The sequence below is a fragment of the Fomitiporia mediterranea genome (genome assembly GCF_000271605.1).
Source record: "Fomitiporia mediterranea MF3/22 unplaced genomic scaffold FOMMEscaffold_11, whole genome shotgun sequence".
NCBI classification, from domain to species: Eukaryota; Fungi; Basidiomycota; class Agaricomycetes; order Hymenochaetales; family Hymenochaetaceae; genus Fomitiporia; species Fomitiporia mediterranea.
In genome coordinates this window covers 137,873-156,259 of record NW_006760396.1, presented here as the reverse complement: position 1 = coordinate 156,259, position 18,387 = coordinate 137,873, and the positions used below count along the sequence as shown (strand labels likewise).

The following is an 18,387-nucleotide window of genomic DNA, read 5'->3' as shown; positions in this document are numbered from 1 at the left end:
ATACACTACCATTAATATTGTTGATGGTGAGACTGATCTAGCACACACAGCCTGGGGAAGGACTGTGACAGAATTAGATAACATCACGGTCACATTCTTTTTCCTGCTTCTTGTACACTCAGTCTACATTTCGCTTGATACACTTAATCATCTTCAGTGCATAATATCCGAAGAATCTACAGCTATATATATGGGAAGCAGACAAAAACGGTGGCAAATATGAGAGGCCTAGAATCAAACCGACCCGCTTCAGGCCGTGATGTTAGCCAGCGATCATGGTTTCTCAAGGGAGGATCCCTGCATTCTGACCATTCACTTTGACGAAGCCATAATTGCCCGGATATCGTAATAGAACCTATGGGGCTGAGGCTCATACCTAATGCAAAAGGTCAGTGAAGAGAAGACAATTTTAACGGAAGTCTACTTACGGCTCTTCCAGATACTTGATCTCCTCGTCTGTCAGCGTTTTATCCGTCGTGATGCTGTCATTCAGTCTCGCGATCTAACAAGCAACTCGTCAGTATTCTAAGAGCCGCACCTCCTATCCGAGCGCTGGAACTGACCGAATTCGCGCCAATAATCGGACTGGAAGTTTTTGCACTGGACCAAGCAATGGCAACCTGGCTCATCTGCCATCCGCGTTTTCCTGCGAGTAGTTGTACTCTCTTGATGATTTCCTTGTCTGAGTCTCTGCGTTTCTTGTCGAACGGCGTCCCCTTAGCAAACTTGGATCGTGCAGTGTCCGCCTCTTCCGGTCTCGCAAGGTGTCCATCCATTAGCACAGAAAATGGGAAAATGCCAATATCCCTGAGGTTGCAGTACACAAACAACTCTTCTTCCTAGGACTGTGTCAGATTACTGAAACCATGGACAGTAGGTGTGCATGGAATACTAACGTGGGGCCGGTACAGAAGCGAATGCTCTACTTGCATGCTGATGAAAGGAGTCCAGCCATTGCGCAAGGCGATGTTGTTCATTTCTGCAAGTTGCCATGCGCGCAAGTTACAGGCCCCGATGTAACGAGCCTTCCCGGAACTGACAATGTCGTGCAATGCCTTCATCGTCTCCTCTAATGGCGTATTTGGATCGAAGCCATGGACCTGCAGTAAGTCAATGTATGTCGTGTTGAGTCTCGATAGATTCTTGTCGACTTGATTGAATAGAGCAGTGCGCGATAATCCGCCCTGGTTGACGAAATCGCGCTGATTCCACAGATCAGGAACGAAAGGTGCTGGAACGGTAATGTCGTGCTCAGAGACGAGGTTGTAGATTTTATCCATAATGACAACCTTCTCCCTCGGAATGTTGTACTGCGAGACTGGTAAGCTATTTGACTGAGGGTATGGTACAGGTCTGACCTTTTCAAGGAACTTTGCGATTACCCTCTCGGATTCTCCATTGGAATAAAAGTTGGCCGTGTCGAATGTGTTGATACCCAAGTCCCAAGCGGCCTTGAGAATGGGCAAGGCCTGAGGCGGTGATGAATTGTGTTATGTAGTACGATGAAGAGAGAAATAGTGCTACCTGCTCTTCAGAAAGGACCCAATTCTTTCAAAAACAACAAGTGCGAATGAGTATGTACCATTTAATATATGTATATCAGTTCTCACAAACTCACCATCCATTCGGGACTGCCAAACCCCATGCATCCCAGCTTCAGGTCGAATCGATGAGTTATCGCTCCGTAAGTTTGGACTCTTCAGCAACACGTACCACGGGCATGGACACACGAAGACCAGACTTGCCAACCTGTCGATACTTAACCTGAGTGGACATACTGATAGTTCACGAGTACGATAGGCCTTCTGTATCGATGCGTAAGAGATTTAAACACCGTAGCCGCCGTTTTCTGATTTCATCTCTAGCTTTTGCACTTTACTCTCGTATCATAGAAGAGCTGCAGCTGCCCAACGTGACCAATACATTTCGCCCCCCCCAGATGCGTGATCACGGATTTTGAAGCGACAAATTTCTCTATTGATCAGACGAGCATCATGTCGAGCGCCTTCGCATTCTGATGGCCCATTTACGGAATACTGGATGTTACCGAAGCCCGATTAAGACGAAACGGCCGTACAGCGCTGTGAAAATTCAGGTCACCTCGGGCAGTGGCACATCAAAAAACAAGCACTGAGTGGCTTCGCGTGATGGCCCTTGCTGTCCCTACCCTATCAAACCCCGAAGATCCGTGCAAAGTAGCATATGAAGGTTTCCCCGCAAACTTGTCTTGGTACTCTCGGAATCGGTATCTTTAATACATGCCATGGGGAAATCTCAGGTATCAAAAAGTCAGGGAAGGTTAAGGCTGACGATGGCCATCGTATGGCAATACATACAAAAGGAAGACAGGTTACATTTCACTGCATCAGTGGGCACGCCAAAGTAAGTTCCCATGATAGATATCCAACTTTGACATTGCATGCGAGACTGCAATCACATCAACACGGCTGCCGTGCAGACAGAATTGTAACCTTGTCAGCGCCAAATCCATACGTGATCGATTTGATTTCCGAATGAGATATGACCTCAAGAAGGCTCTGCCTGTGCGAACTTCTTAGTCTAGAAGTGCCGCTGGCTGAAGGGTGTGTAGGCTATTCAAAAAGATAAATTCGTGTGGAGCAAAGGTAGGTTGTGAAGAAAATTTCGTCTCCCATGAGGTCCGAGTCGGATGTGCAGTATTCCAGTCTGGTACAGTATCTGTAACATGAACGTTGAATGTGGATTTAACCTGAATACTTTTTATCTTTAATGCCAGTTAGAACCTATTTTACTTTATAGGTATAATAAGACGCTCAAGGAGCGACTTGTTTCCCTGTTTCCCCATATGGACAATTTAAAGTTCCAAACCACAAATTTCCACAGCACGAGCGAATGAGCTGCACGACCGCCAAAGGCCGCAGATCTACCTTAGTCTCGAACAACGACATCAAACTCTACTCAAGTGTAGAGAGATTTGCACTTTAACCGTCCAATTGCGCCCACTTCAAGTTTTAATCGACGACTGCACTCAAAGCCAGAATATCATTTCTCGGGGTTCTATGATACTATTGTGATTCTATATCTTGTAGGACTCACTTCTCACTCCATGGATTTCTTTCATTCGTACTCACATTAAGTTTATGCCATATATGCATGATATATGCGCTGTGAACGACGCCTATCTCCAATTAGCACAGAATCTCCTGTCTCGGCGCGGCTCAACGGGCAACAGGTCTACGCGAACTTCGACTTCTACTGTCCCATCAAATGATGGAACGCCGGATGGCAACTTTGCTAAGAATACATCCATTAAATATTACTTCCCAATCATCAGTGCAATGTCAAATGTTGTTCAATGTGACGCTTGAAATAACTCGATCAGTCGGAGAATCGCAAAAAAGCACTTAAATGATCGTCCTGGAAGTACAAAGTTTATCTGGCACTCCTGAACCTCTTTCCTTTCGATATGGCGACCACAAACAGTGGAGGTGCACAGGGTCCAAGTGCACCACCTCTGGGAGAGTTGATATCTATCATAGATGCTATAGGTCTGACGAAAATGCTCAATTGTTCGTTCTTCTTGAATTTTCTTGAAAATTTGATCACTAAACGCAGCTGATATCGTTAGTGTCGTCGACGGTGCTTTATATTTATGAAATGCGTGGGTTGAAGATCTTCTGTGTGACTTTTACTAGGTCACTCAAATTTTGGGCTAGTGACAACCTTCGATCGAGAAGTTACTTTCATGTGGGTAAGCATGTAGTCTTTTTACTTATCTGTCAAAACAATACCAATTGATACGGTGCACTATTAGACTTCCGGTTTCAACATCGGAAAGCTTCTCTACTTTGTGGTGAGCATAGTACCTATGCCAGGCAAAGTCAGCTCCTTATGGGAATGGTTTATGGGAACGGTTTAGATACGGTACTTTACATTAATTGTCATGGTGTAAGTCCCTCTCATAAAAATAAAGTGATGTGAATTTCTGACTTACCTGTTGTAGGGCAATCCATGGAGGTATTTACTTCGATCGTTAACATTGCTGAAATGTGCTGAGTTGGACCGTCCCAAGCAATATTTATGCCTAACGGAAGTGCTCAGGTACGCGATTCGTATCTTGATTTATTGTGTAAATCATGTCTAACTTCCTCGACGATCTTAGTCGTGCGTTCTAGACATCCTACTATTTAATTTCAATGATGAATAATATCGTATCCTCTTGTGTTTCTTAGATGTAAGTCTTCTTTACCTGCGGGATTCCTTAAGTTGAAAATTCACCAGGCACCACATGGATCCGATTTCATTTCCATTCATCAACTATCGTCTATGGGCTGGTACAACGTAGGTTATTGTGCCTCTGATAAAAGATATATCTAATTCACCTCTATATATAAGTCACTTTACAGCTTAGAGTCTATGCTATGTTCCACAAAAATAAGGCGATCCTAGCTGTTTGTTCAGCTTCATTGATTTGCACGTTTGCAATGGCCAATATAATAGCCTCGTTCACGATGAAGGGAGCGGAAAGTAAGCCTATGCATTAAGCAGAATATCTGTTTTATTGAATGAGTCATAGTTTCGTTTGTGGACCTTGGACCGGGATCTAATATGCATTCCTGCGGTATATTTAATAGCGTAAAATTAAGAGGTCTTTGTCGCTAATTTTCTTCAAGGTATTGTCAGCATGAATGACTGGTATAAGGCATTTTGGGGAGCAAAGACCTTCAATGAAGTGCTCTTATTTTCGCTGGCTCTTTTTAAAGGGATTCGAAGTTACAGATCGCGCTCGCATTCAGCGGTGTCATACGTCAGACTGATAGATATCCTGGTCAGAGATTCAGTATTGTACTTCCTTGTGTGAGTATCCTTGAGCAGAACATTAGCATCTCAACTCTAATTGCTCGTAAATACCAGAGTATTCGTATCCTACATCATGTCCTGGATTGTTTGGCTTACCAAAGGCGTACGCGGCAGGCTTCTTCTCTCCTTGCTAATTCATGCTGATGAAATAGGAAATCATACATAGGTATCGTACCTAGAAGCGCCGGCGGGCTTTGCCATGGCCCTGGAATCTATCATGAGCCAAAGGCTACTGATTAATGTGCTTTTGGAGTACTCGGAACGAGGTCGCAGAAATCAGTGGTCGGACCAGAACACAGGGTCGATGCCCGCGTATACCCCTCAAACGAGCGTCGTCCAGAAGTTCCACACTCCACAGGCAGACGTGGAACTCATCGAGTCGTCCAGGTTCCGAAGGCGAGTGGATGATCATAATGCAAGTTTCTGGGCCTGACATCCCTTACTTACTTATTCAGGACACCTGGGTTCTGACTGTTAGAATGTATGGATGATATGGCTCGCGAGCGAGTCTGCCCGTTGCAGTTTACTCCAATTGAGCAAGCGCGTCGCTCATATGGATGCACTTAACGGGTGATTTGGATGGATTCTTCTCCACGGACTAGAGAATATGTTAGAGCCGAAGCTACGTCCGAGTCGGACACCTAATAATATTCACTGTATCGCAACGTCCTCCATGTGATCGGCTTCGTTGTCCCGCTTACCCTGGTCGTTCTCACAATTGACTCTCCAGCACCAGAATAGTAGCATACATGTCACATATTTTATTTGATTATTTGACTTTTTGCTGTGTTCATCTGTCTCCAGAGCATTAGTGTTCTGATTGTGCACTGCGCAGATATCAGATCATATAAAAAGGAAGATACTTTGATGACTTTAACTCCTACCACATGTAGCATATCGATCTATTTCCAGTCACCACCATTAGCACGTCTATCTACAAGATAAGCCTAGTGCGCATCCGGATACTAATGTTCGTTCTTTACCGTTCCTTTCTGGGTCGAAATCCGTCGCTCCAAGGATGCCATATGCTTCTGCAATCGATATCAGTGCATGCCTGACTTGGGGGGCGCTCTTACAGTAACACGGTCCTTTGCGTTCCGCTTCAAGACAAACTCGTGCCAAGATTAATGGAATATAATGGGATGAACAGCGTTCTTCCCGGGCCTGTGATAGATCGATTCCGTGAAATTTCCGATTTGTTCATCCCAGTTTTCCACGTACATACTACTTTGACTGAATTGCAATGATAATAAGTCACTTGTGGTGGCAATACAGTAAAAATGAGAAATTGGATCTCAGCATGCGGCTGGGTCTCAAAATCCGGGCCCAATAATTTGAACAATGACGATTGACACCTTTCACAATGTTTTCTGTTTCCGTTGGACAAGCGCGCAAGAGGGTCAAATGTTAGCCGGTTCATGCAAAGAGCTCACTAGAAGTACCCTACGAGCTATTAGAGAGAGAAGTCTGATTTCTCGCGTCGAAGTTCTGGGATGCCGTGTATGTCGTTAGTCATGGGACCTTCTGGTGATGGGTAGGTTATTGTATCACGGAATTAACAATATAGGAAGGATCTTCTGTGTCTCAAAGACTGTAATCGAGGCCAGGCCGCCAGGTCGCTGATACCAATTGGCCAGTACTTGATTGTCTCTACAGTACTTGTAGGAGCGCACACTTAGAGCAATGGACCCAAATAGGGGTTGATTGACGTAACTGAGATTTCCTATCAATATGGTATGGGGTTCTTTCCAGCAACTCTGTCTGTTGATGAGGAACCTAGTAAAGTCCAGAGATAATACGTAATACGTAACTAGGCAGACATTGCACAAAAGGAAAGAAATACCGCTGACGAGAACAAACGGGCTCTGCATCACACACACACACACACATGTGTGTCTTTTAAGTACTCAAGGACAACAATCGTGATAAATATTTTATCTGGTATACCAGTTCTTTCACGCCACTCATCGTCACCCTGCATTTCAGAAGACGTTGGATACGACCAAGAACTATGCCTGAGCCGATGTCTGCAATATGAAGTGTGATCGTGTCCCTGAATTTATATTATCGTAATAACCCGAAGCCCGCGGAGTGTAGGGGACTGCAGTTCGTGGATGCTGGGATAGTTAACGGGTTAACCTAGCAATTGCATGCGGTATTTCGCCTCGAGGCTTGTACCTACTAAGCTACTACCCGGTGCACAACACCCTATTTGTGAAGGGCGGGTATGTGCCCTTTAATAGAATATTAGTGATACTAAATAGATAAGAGCAAAATATTGAACACCATGGGTATTGCGCTGCAGAGGTCTGGTTTTTTGGACCATGTCTAAGATCCTAAAACAGCATAGATTACATAATCGGGTATTTCCGAGCACATTGTAGTTTCCTTTCTCCTTTCTTGACGGTATTACTTTGTCCATTTGCATTAATGCCAGACGGCATGTTGCACCGATAGGTTTTAACTTCAATCAGGCATGTCCACCAGCGCTCGGGGCTTGTTCTCGATGGTATGCTCTCCATACTGTTCAAACGGGCTTCCGACGCAAACACGTGCCATGCAGCGCATCCTCTAGTGGAATATGTGACGAAAGCCACAGTTTTGGGCTTCCGAGCAGCCCTTAGGGGTTGATACGGCGTCTTGGTGCATTAAATTGAGTGTGCGCTCTGCAGAAGGTGAGCTGTGCTCGCATCTCTGATTTTGTTTACTATTTTGAGTATTGTGACCAAACGCTCATATCAGGAAGGACTTTGTAGGATTCTGTGTGAGAAGAGTTTACATTCACACATGGCAGGGTTCAATGTATACTGTAGTTTGATCTACTATGCGATTATCACTGCACCTGTCCTCCTTTTTGTTGCATTCCTGATATAATGCAACGTCTGCCACTTTATTCAACTGTTTCTTTTACACTCCCCCTCTCTTCCTCGAGTCGACAACTTGTACAATGCATTCCGACAAGGTCAACTTCGTTCCTCTTTCTTGCACTCTTGCAGAGATAAGGAGCGCTATACCAGAACGTCTCTTCATTCGCAGCACGGTTCGGTCAAGCATATATCTGCTTCGCGATTTGTTTCTTGCAGGCGCTCTGTGGTCTGTTGCGACTTACATTGACCCCTTCTTCCGAGATGCTGCCAAAATTTATAATTTTGGCCCAGGATTAGAACTACTTGGCCGTACAATATGTTGGCTCGTATAGTAAGGTCTCATCATTTTCGATCCTACGATCTGAAACTAACAAACCTCTCAAATTTCAAGCTGGTGGTTCCAGGTCCGTTTCAAAGGCTTCATTGGAGTTGACTCTACGTCTAACCCGCAGCTAGGGGCTGGTATTCACCGGCTTGTGGGTCATGGGGCATGAGGTTTGTACTTAAAAATCGGGCAATTCCCATTACATGGGCCTAAACTTTGTCAAGTGCGGACATGGCGCATTCTCTCCGTCTGCCATGGTCTGCGACACTCTTGGATATGTTATTCATAGTCTCCTTTGGACACCATACTTCAGCTGGAAGTTCGTTCATCATCGCCACCACGCAAACCACGCCTCCATGGAAAAAGATGAAGTGTCAGTAAGCTCGTACCCAATTAGTTCTTCACAGCGTGATAACACAGATGATAGATACGTGCCGAAAACAAGATCAGAATTAGGTATCCCAGAGGACTCTGGCGAAACGAAGATTGACTACACCGAGTACTTTACGGATACACCTGTATGGACACTCTTCACACTCATTCGCCAGCAGTTGTTCGCTTTCCCTGCCTACCTCATTGCGAACGTCTCAGGACAAAAACATTATCCGAAATGGACAAATCACTTCGATCGTGAGTCGTGCATACTCTTTAGCCTTTCCCTTCGTATCTGACTTCAGTGCTGCAACCTGGTAGCAAATTCTGTTTACTTTACCAATTCCCAACGCAATGCTGTTTTGGCTTCTGACTTCGGTTTGCTGATGATGACATTCATTACGGCGAAAGCATGTGCTGCCTATGGATGGCTTGAGGTCGTCAAATTCTATGGTATTCCATGGCTGTGTGTTTTGCACTGGTTCGTCATGATTACATATGTTAGTCATTTACGACCTTTTACCACGTTCTTCACTTATATATTGATGAAATAGCTTCACCATACAAGCGCGGATCTTCCTCATTATCGCAGCGGGCAATGGAATTATCAAAGAGGAGCTGTGGCGACCGTCGACCGTGACTTCTTGGGCTGGCAAGGCCGATTCTTTCTCCATGACGGTACGTAAAGCGTTACAGTGTTTCTTCTGTATAATGACTTCATCTCCTCAAGTCGCACATTATCACGTCATACATCACTTCTTCCCAAAAATGTCCTGGTGTGAGTCACTCATTGAGATACTACCATATCATCATCTGATTGAAGTTTCTGATTAGACAACGGCGAAGAGGCCACTCAGTACTTAAAGCGCATTCTGGGAACACACTATCACCGTTCCGAAGAACCTGTCTTCTCTGCGCTTTGGAGAACGTATAATCAATGCCAATTCGTTGAAGATGAAGGTTTGTGGTCCAATGACAAACTGCGTTTGATTACTATTGTTCATCAAATTACCTTCGTTTTTCAGGCGATATTATATTCTACAAGGATAAGGCGGGTAAAATCAACATAAGCCAGAACATCACCGAGTGAATGAGCAATGTTTAAGAACAGTATGTATTTATTCATGTTTCGTGAAATTACACTGTGAATGGTATTTGAGTACAATGAAAACTGTCAAAAGTGCGAAAAAGTTCTTCCCCGGTCTTAAGTTATTCACTGGACAGAGTCTTGATCATTGCAGCAGTTGCTCCCAGTGAGCACAATGTATGCAAGTCTCCTTAATTCTGTGGCGTAATGAAAGCAAAAGAGTAAGCTTTACTCAGTTTCAATGTGTTACTCAAACAGTACATGGCTCTTAGCGATTCAATTGATACGTCATTTTATAGAGTGCAGAACGGTGAATATTCACAACCGAAACCTGGAACGCGGGTACATGTTCTTGGTCCAAAAGAATGGAAGCCGGAGGAAGTTGGTTATCAGCCAAAGTTTCGAGAGTCCTTATGGTTGTCAACATCAGTTACCAAAGGCTCCAACTTCTTGGTTGAGCGCATCAATGCGGGAATATATTCAAGAAACGGCCTATTCAGATTTCGTACTGCCTCCGGAACCTTCCAAATCGCTTGCTAGGAAGGGTAACGGATATCCGAATGTCCACATATCGCTACATTCTTCTTCCCTTCAAATACAATAGTGTGGAATATAACAGGGCCGAGATCAAGGGTTAATTTCTAAGAAGCTTTCGTGGTTGAAAAAGGGGTAATCAAGAAACAGAACTGCGCGACTTCTTGTGTCCTTCCTATCGCGGTGTACTACTCGAAAGCAGTATGCCATATGATTGCCCAATGGCCCTGCTGGGAAATCCACTCTTTCGAGTTTTTCCAAGATAATGGCCTCCGCTTAGCAAAGGGTCGGAAGCACCCATAGAATGAAGTCGTGTTTATGGACGGAACATAATGATAGTATCCACCGGCTACTATTTGGGACCAAAGTACATTATTTTACCCTGATGTGAATTTGTGAACGGACGGTCGCATATCTAGAATGTACTAGGTCACGATATTCCGCAGAAAACGGGAGTATAGCTGATGCCCTACTTTATCTGATTGTCTTCTCGTAGCTCAAGCACCTCGAACATTACCTTCCCTCGTTCTTGACTAGCAACAAGACCGACATTTTAGCTGTCCTTACGACTTAACTGCTCTTGAAATGTGTCAGAAATGTACAGAGAGGCCAGCAACGTTCCGCGTCCCTAGTGTGTAAGTATATGCACAAGTTCACAGTGATATTTGTCTGACACACAATCTAGGACTGTCTCGCAAGTGAAGAAGGGAGTTCCCGCGCACCTTTTCGTGTCTAAAACTTGGAAATCGTTCTGTTACTTATTCAGGGATCTCATTATCATGACTCTCCTCGTGATTCTTGTATGCTGGCTGGACAAACGCCTAACATTGGACAATGGGAAGTCCGTAAAGCAAGGATTAGTTTCTTCAGTGGCCCGTTACTCCGTTTGGATCCTATAGTGAGTTTACATCACCATTTTTTTACTTAAATATAAGTATGCGGAAATACGAAGTGTGAACTGAAGTGTCGTCTTATTACAGCTGGTGGTTTCAGAGCCTTACCATTTGCGGGATCTGGCTTATCGGCCACGAAGTATGTTACTATGATTTTATTTCCTCAACGAACGAACCTTATGACACCCGGAAACAAAAGTGCGTTCATGGTTCCTTTTCGCCGTACCCAGCTCTGAATGATTTTGTTGGATTTGTGAGTCTACAAATATCTTTTGCCGTTTCTCTTAGGTTTACAGCTATTTTTCTGCAGATATTACATTCGTCTCTCGGCACACCCTACTACAGCTGGAAGTACTCGCATCACCACCACCATACATACAACGGACACCTCGACAAGGATGAGCAGTATGCAGTACCTCTCTTGATATGTAACTGATACGATGCTTAATATTACCTAGCTTTATTCCGGGAGTTTTTGAAGCACATGATTCCGACAACAATACTAGCTTCTGGGATTGTATCGAGGACACTCCGATATATCAAACCGTCAAGCTTATGTTGTATCAATTGTTCGGGTTTCAATTATATCTTCTCTTCAACGCATCTGGACAGCCTAGATATCCTCGCTGGACAAGTCATTTCAATCGTGAGCTAACGCACTTCCCTAATAGTGGTTATTCTTCTCATAAGCAATCATCAGCGAACAGTATTATTTTCGGGCGTTCGCAGCGTATGCACGTTGTCCTATCCGATATTGGCATATTCGTCGCTTTATCATCTCTTATCTACACCATATATGCCACACAGATGACGCTAGGCCTGGCAATACGCTTATGTGGTGTGCCTTGGTTGCTCCTCAACCACTGGATAGTGATGATTGTGACCCTTCATCACACGGACGTACTCTTGCCTCGCTACAGGAAAGGCGCGTTCACGTTTTCGCGAGGAGCACTCGTTACTGTTGACCGGAATTTCCTCGGTTGGCAGGGAAAGTTCTTTCTGCATGAGGTCCGTATCCATTTTCTGAAGTATGAGGCCCGACTCACTAGCAATGATCATAGGTCTCCCATTTTCATGTCGTACACCATTTCTTTCCATCAATTCCGTTTTGTGCGTGCACTGCCGTACATTCGTGAAAAATTTAGCAATTTAACCTGAGAATTCAGATAATCTAGAGGAAGCGACTCAGTATGCGAAGAAGGAGCTCGGCAGCGATTACCACTCCTGCGACACTCCTGTATTTCGAGCTCTCTGGGAGAACTCCTTACGATGTCGGTTTATCGATGCAGAAGGTATTCGCGCTGTTTTTCTTGAAGAATCACTCCTAATTTGTTGTTGCGTCTATTCTGGACATAGGCGATATTGTGTTCTTTAAGGATAGGCTTGGAAACACACGCTACAGAAGCGCCGTCGAATAGGATAAATTCTAAGCGAGTAAAATGATGTTTTATATATTAGCTGCGTCGCAAACTCTAGTAGTAAGATAATTTTTTATCACTCGTTCGAGAGCCAGGAAAGCACTGCTCTCGAGTAACATTATTTTACGAGGGTAATACGGCGTTCCAGCTGATTTGTTCCATCTCGACGGACTCGACCATGGGGCACGATCAATGATCATTGATTTGTCTGCGTTGACGCGTGAGAAAGTAAAGCCTACTCAAACCTGAAGGCTTTCAAACTCCGATGCGAAGCGATGCAACTAATGAGGATTCAGAGGAATGCGTTCATTCTGAAGTCGAACGCCACTCGTTGATGTAGCAGAGTAGTCTTCGTGCCAATATGAAAGCAGAATGGTTAGGATCTCAAGCAAGGTCATTTCTTGATCCGTTTAAACCTAAATAGGCTCTCACGACTCAAGTTCATCCCTGTTACACCCGCATGACAAGTGTCTTAGTGGCGAAAATGATGCTGTCGCGTGGCGATTGTGCAATGTGTCGTTTAAAAAAATGATACCATTGCACGACCGCCACCACATATCCCGAATGATTAAAACTAGCAGTCCGTAATACAGTGTGCTCATTTCCACTTTTCCTGCATTGAAGTGCCTGCAAAGCCAGAGTGGTTGTATCAACACATTGTCTATCAAGCACCTACGATCAAATACGACGAGCAAACCTTTACTATAAATAGAATGTCTACAGAGAATTATGCGAAGAGAAACTGCCTTCCTGATAATGTTGAACCCGAACATTATTATCTTACTATTACGACAGATTTGGAAGAATTGAAGTTTGAAGGGACTTTGATTGCCAGGCGCGTGATTCTGAGCAGATTGCGGTGTCGGATTCTGATTGGGCTTCTAGAATCAACGTCATTAAGGAGACGGCAAAAATAGTGTTGCACGCCGCGGAAATGGAGATAAGCGAAGTTTATATTACTTATGGCCCGTCGAAGCAAGTAAAGCAGCAAGTACGGAAGCTTCCTAAATGCAATGCAACTGAACAAATATCGCTTGAATTTGCTGAAAAGATTCCGGTGGGTTCGGCAGATCTGACAATGAAGTATAGCGCTCAAATCAGTGAAACTCTGAACGGATATTGCTATGATACATGGGAAGATGACAACGGCGTTGAACACAGCTATGCTTTCACTCACTTTCAGGTGGGCACATTTCGCAGTATCCCAGGCACAACCAACTACACATCCATGCTTAGCCGCACAAGGCGAGAAAGGCCTTTCCTTGTTGGGATGAAATACATAGGAAAGCAACATTTAATATCACGATGATATCTCATCACAAAACAGTCAATCTGAGTAACATGATTGAATCAGGGGATGACACATATGATGGTAAGTTTGTTTGTGTGTATTGTTGTTCCTCAGCTCCAGGCTCAGTTTCACGTAGGCGACTGGAAGATCACCAAATTTGAGACGACAGAAAAGGTGAAGTAGTTGTGTCGACGTAACGAAGAAAGTATGTTGAACCCAGCCTCTCCCAGATGTCTACGTATATTGTAGCGTTTGCAAATGGGCACTTCAAATATGCTGAGGCCAGGTGTCAGTTGGCAGGGAACAGAAATGTTCGCTTGAGGATCTATTGTATCGTTTTGATTTCTACTGGGCTAGGATTGTAAACTAACACTTTTTTGGAATAGCGGTTCCTCACTTATATAAGGAAGGTGACTTTGCTCTAAAGGTGATGAATAAAGTGTTGCCACACTACGAGAAAATGTTTAAACTCAATTATCCGCTGCGTAAACTGGATACTCTTATTGTAAGCTCCACTTTACTATCTTACAAAATCGACTAAAATAAGCAATCCCCATAGGTCCATAACATGGATAATCAAGGTGCTATGGAAAACTGGGTACCGCTACAGCCTTGCGCTCACGTAATATTTCACTAACTCGTTGCAGGGTCTAATTATTGGCCAAGCCACTGCATTTTGTCTTGATGATCCAGCGGCGTGGAATACTAGTTTAGGAAGGGAAATCGCACTGGCAATGTGCCATGAGGTATAACTGAATCAGGTCTATGTCATATTGTTCTGACAAAATGCGTATTGAGGGATCAGGTATCTCATATGTGGTTTGGAAGTAGGTACGCTTCTTATGCTTCTATTAAACGAGTCTAATAACTGTATCACATTGCTTTTGGCGAAGACCTCGTGGTATGTCAACCATCGTTGACCGTCTTTGTCGTTAAGCTGACTAACTCGGCCGAAGACTCCAGTTTGGTGGGATAATTTGTAAGTGACATTACATACGTTCTAGAAACATATGGCATTGAGTATTCCATACAGGTATCTCAATGAAGGTACGCATTGGGAGTACTACCAAATCCCATATTGTCCCTCATCACGAACGTTGCTATCTAGGGTTCGCAACTCTGGTGAGGATGTGTTTCTTGTGATGCTAATCGATATTGACTCTGCGATAGGTTGGCGAAGTCTTCGCCATTGGTAAGCATTCCATTGCGAGATGTCATTTTCTAATCCCGAATACATGCATATAATGGTTCATTAGAGAAGTGAGAACGCCAATACTATCCTCAGCGTTCGTTGGCCTAATGCTGGTCGTAGACTCCGTGGTTCGTCGGTGGTAGACTCCAAGTGGATCGCTCGCAACACATTCATTACAGACCATCTTGAAGTTGCACTAACTACGGATGCGAAGATCTCCTCGCATGCGATTGAGCAATATTGTCCCGATGAAGAAACTGCTATCCAGGTAAATATTGCTTATCATTTTCGTAATGCCACAAACTGACCCTGTGATCAGCGTTACGACGCTTTGTCATACCAAAAGGGAGCTGCTGGTGCGTAGAAGAAGGCGGTCCGTTCTCTACGTAAATTGACGATCGCTTTTAGTGTTGTTGATGCTTCACGACTATGTTGGAGATAGTATCTTTTTCGAAGGCGTTAAAAAGTACTTAAAGGATCATTGTTACTCGAATGCGAAAAGTGATGATCTTTGGAATGCAATAAACATCATCTGGAAGAAATCAGGTAAGCTCTGAGCGCTCATGGACGTTCTTTAATTGTTCTAGTGTTAATAAATCGACAGAGGACGGCAAAGAAACGAAAACAACGATTTCCGAGCTAATGAAAAACTGGGTCATCAAGACAGGGTTTCCGTATATTGAGGTGATAGAGGATTCAAGGAATCCTAAGTACGTTGGCCTCCGCCAAAGACGGTTTTTGGCCGGAAAGGCGATTAGTGAAAGCATCGATAACACAATCTGGTCAGTAGCAGGACAGCTTTGACATACTATGATACGACGCTCTGACCGAAATTTAACAGGCAAATTCCGTTGAAAATCCGAATTATTGCCAGTAGTAATGCCAAGGAACCTGTCTCTCTGCGAACAGTGGTTACTGATGAAGCAGCCACAATAAAGCTAGACACAAACAAGCAATATATACTTAGTTCCGGATTCTGTGAGTCGGGAGTCTCGTTACAACAATTAACTTTTCCTGAGTAAACGGCTAGATCGAGTCCATTACAACTCAGACCGCCTAGAGAAGATAGCCTCTGATTCTGGGATTACTACTGCAGAGCGCATTAAATTACTCAATGATGCCTTTGCTCTAGCAGCTGCAGGAATTAGTAATATAAAGAATGTGTTGATGCTAATACAGAAATTTTCAAGAAGAATGGACTGTGAGTCTCTTGGACTAGACAAGTGCGCTCTTTGGTTCTGCAACTAACGGTCCTGCAGATGATTTGTGGAAATGCATCGACTCAAAGCTTTCCAGCTTGATTGGCATATGTTCCCATGGTGTCATAATGAGAAAGATGCTTGAGGAGTTTTTCCAGGTCAGATAGCCACTTCTAACATGTTGAGTTCCTCAATATTGAATCCTTCCTTCCAGTCGCTCTATCCCTCTTTCGAAAGCTGGACCCGCAAGGATTTTGCATCCAGCCTATTAAAGTCCACTCTAATTTGCGGAGCAGCATCCTTCAATGAACCAATGTAGGTCTTCCATGCGCATTTCTCTATGTATGTTGGATGAAATTACCTGCACCACAGAGCTATAAAGAAGCTGCAAGACATCTTTGCAGAACGCGAGAGACACAGAATACCAAAAGACATAGAAGCAGCAGTATACAAAACAGTGAGCCGTTTGCATTATTTTTGCTGTTGTTTTCTGACTATGAGCTCTTCAGGTTGTCAAACACGGTGGTGAGGAAGAGTACAATTCTGTTCTGAGAATTTTCAAAACAACGAAGAATGAGAATTCAAAGGCAAGCGATTTCTCCAGATGTTTCAGTTCGATTAGAGAGACTTACTAGACTATCACAGAAACTTGCTATGTGAGTCGACTATGCCCCTCCTTAACAGTGAGAGGGCACTCTAAGGTATGCCAAAAAAAATTAGTGCTGGACTATGTTCCCCAGAAGATACTGGTTTAATTTCGAGAACGCTTTGGATGGTATTCGGCACGACAAGCAGGGCCGAAGTCAAAAATGAAATTCAAAATCGCGACGTGTTTTGGTTCATTGATGGACTTGCAAGGAACCCGGTTGCACGGCAAATCGTAGCCAAAAGATTCATGGAAAGATTCGCCGAGGTTAGCGTGCACGCCTGATTATGATGTATCAGCGTTGCTTATCGTGATATTGTACAGATTTACGAAGACTTCAAGGGAACCGAAGCTCTGCCTTGGCTTGTGAAGGAAAGCAATCATAATTATTATAATACACATATTTGACTCAATTTAATAAATTTCAGGCTGCATTTAGACAGTTTTCCGAACGCAAAGACGTGGAATCTATCAAAGCCTGGGAAAGAGTAAGTTCTATTTGACAGAACACGAAAGATTTCTAACAATCAATGGAAACAGAGCCTTAGCCCGCAGGTGCTTAGCTCGTTCAGAAGCGCTCTGAAACTGACAACGGATACAATACACGATAGAGCAAAACAATACGAGGTACCACGAGAATTGTCATTTGCAGTTACCTTCACTAAACTGAAAGCTTCTGATAGAACATCAGGGATGACGTGAGGAGTTTTTGTGAGAGGAATTCCGCAAGTGAAGTGCCTAGCGTCACCCAGTCTGCTCATCAGACGACCCGCACGGAAGGAAAGAAGAGAGCCTCAACTTCAAGTAGCCATGTTCCAAAAGCTACGCGTACCAGTATGAAACGGGCACCCGTGGCAGGAACAGGCCGCCATACTGACAAACGACATTCACACCATTCCAAGCGAGAATCAGACGCTCAGAGTCAGACGGTGACGCGCGATCGTTAAAAATGGGCTTGCGAACCGAGAGTTAATGACTCGAATTATATAATAAATAGAACACTTCTTACATGCTCTTTACATTGATAGGTTCAAGTCTCAGGATGGCCTAAAAATCGTTGGCGTTCTACTCGAGCTTTCTGTTATTTTTTAATGATAGTAGTGGCGAGGCAGGTTGCGTGAAAATGTCACGTGATTTCGCGACCTGAAATTCTTCCTCCTGTCTTGCCATCAGGAAAAAGTCTTAAGGCTTATATTAGCTTATAAACATATAAATTATATAAATTTTCTAAAAAATATAAAAGACCATATATCCAACCTCTTAAAATGAGAAAATTATAAAAAGCTATATAAGATACAAAAAGGTATGTACAAATTGTTAATATGAATAAGGTTTATAAGTATTGACAATATGTAAATGAACTTATATCCAACCTCCTAAAATGAAAAGATATTAAAAGAACTTTGTATTTTAACAAGAGTAATATAGTTTTATAATATATACAATCTAATGTAAAGCTTTAAAAGTACTTTGTATATTGTTAAATATTATTATACTTTATAAGAGCTTTACAAGGCTTCAAAATAGTTATAATATTTTACAATCCAGGTATTCATTTATTTCTCTCTTTTTCCTCTTATAATTAAGTATTTACATTTTAATATGCTTGCATTGATTTATTTCTACTACATTTCATTCTAATAATATTGTACTTGTGAAACGATCATGCAGACACGAAAAGAGAGAAAGAAAGGAAAGGAGCGTCCAGTTGTGGAGAATCATAC

The 18,387-nt window shown here is 43.4% G+C and overlaps 5 protein-coding genes across 5 annotated transcripts; 4 read left to right on the top strand and 1 right to left on the bottom strand.

Annotated features, from left to right (window-relative positions):
• Positions 1-424: 424 nt before the first annotated feature.
• On the bottom strand, positions 425-1,776 carry FOMMEDRAFT_136329 (Aldo/keto reductase; the record flags this gene model as incomplete). Its single annotated transcript, XM_007269920.1, has 7 exons — positions 425-502; positions 564-839; positions 897-1,310; positions 1,359-1,469; positions 1,525-1,548; positions 1,619-1,654; positions 1,714-1,776. The coding sequence occupies 7 exons, from the start codon at positions 1,774-1,776 to the stop codon at positions 425-427; spliced, it is 1,002 nt and encodes a 333-aa protein (XP_007269982.1).
• Positions 1,777-3,445: 1,669 nt separating this feature from the next.
• Positions 3,446-5,272, top strand: FOMMEDRAFT_160026 (uncharacterized protein; the record flags this gene model as incomplete). The annotated part of the gene is made up of 13 exons (XM_007269919.1): positions 3,446-3,548; positions 3,608-3,640; positions 3,696-3,730; positions 3,794-3,832; positions 3,899-3,927; positions 3,983-3,996; positions 4,052-4,080; positions 4,261-4,320; positions 4,386-4,506; positions 4,556-4,600; positions 4,653-4,836; positions 4,894-4,942; positions 5,006-5,272. The coding sequence occupies 13 exons, from the start codon at positions 3,446-3,448 to the stop codon at positions 5,270-5,272; spliced, it is 1,008 nt and encodes a 335-aa protein (XP_007269981.1).
• Positions 5,273-7,786: 2,514 nt separating this feature from the next.
• Positions 7,787-9,493, top strand: FOMMEDRAFT_92933 (uncharacterized protein; the record flags this gene model as incomplete). Its single annotated transcript, XM_007269855.1, has 9 exons — positions 7,787-8,032; positions 8,163-8,201; positions 8,256-8,404; positions 8,459-8,661; positions 8,725-8,903; positions 8,958-9,081; positions 9,134-9,181; positions 9,238-9,363; positions 9,429-9,493. The coding sequence occupies 9 exons, from the start codon at positions 7,787-7,789 to the stop codon at positions 9,491-9,493; spliced, it is 1,179 nt and encodes a 392-aa protein (XP_007269917.1).
• A 1,310-nt stretch (positions 9,494-10,803) lies between these two features.
• FOMMEDRAFT_160024 (uncharacterized protein) lies at positions 10,804-12,335 on the top strand (the record flags this gene model as incomplete). The annotated part of the gene is made up of 8 exons (XM_007269918.1): positions 10,804-10,922; positions 11,005-11,056; positions 11,117-11,170; positions 11,228-11,322; positions 11,376-11,925; positions 11,979-12,027; positions 12,084-12,209; positions 12,274-12,335. The coding sequence occupies 8 exons, from the start codon at positions 10,804-10,806 to the stop codon at positions 12,333-12,335; spliced, it is 1,107 nt and encodes a 368-aa protein (XP_007269980.1).
• Positions 12,336-13,269: 934 nt separating this feature from the next.
• On the top strand, positions 13,270-17,610 carry FOMMEDRAFT_160023 (uncharacterized protein; the record flags this gene model as incomplete). Its single annotated transcript, XM_007269917.1, has 28 exons — positions 13,270-13,518; positions 13,572-13,707; positions 13,763-13,800; positions 13,857-13,914; positions 14,013-14,131; positions 14,186-14,224; positions 14,274-14,372; positions 14,432-14,453; positions 14,520-14,527; positions 14,590-14,605; positions 14,660-14,673; positions 14,735-14,748; positions 14,797-14,818; positions 14,883-15,086; positions 15,138-15,174; positions 15,227-15,364; positions 15,423-15,600; positions 15,660-15,796; positions 15,849-15,979; positions 16,038-16,175; positions 16,232-16,332; positions 16,390-16,474; positions 16,527-16,542; positions 16,758-16,930; positions 16,988-17,029; positions 17,092-17,151; positions 17,204-17,290; positions 17,347-17,610. The coding sequence occupies 28 exons, from the start codon at positions 13,270-13,272 to the stop codon at positions 17,608-17,610; spliced, it is 2,625 nt and encodes an 874-aa protein (XP_007269979.1).
• Positions 17,611-18,387: the final 777 nt, after the last annotated feature.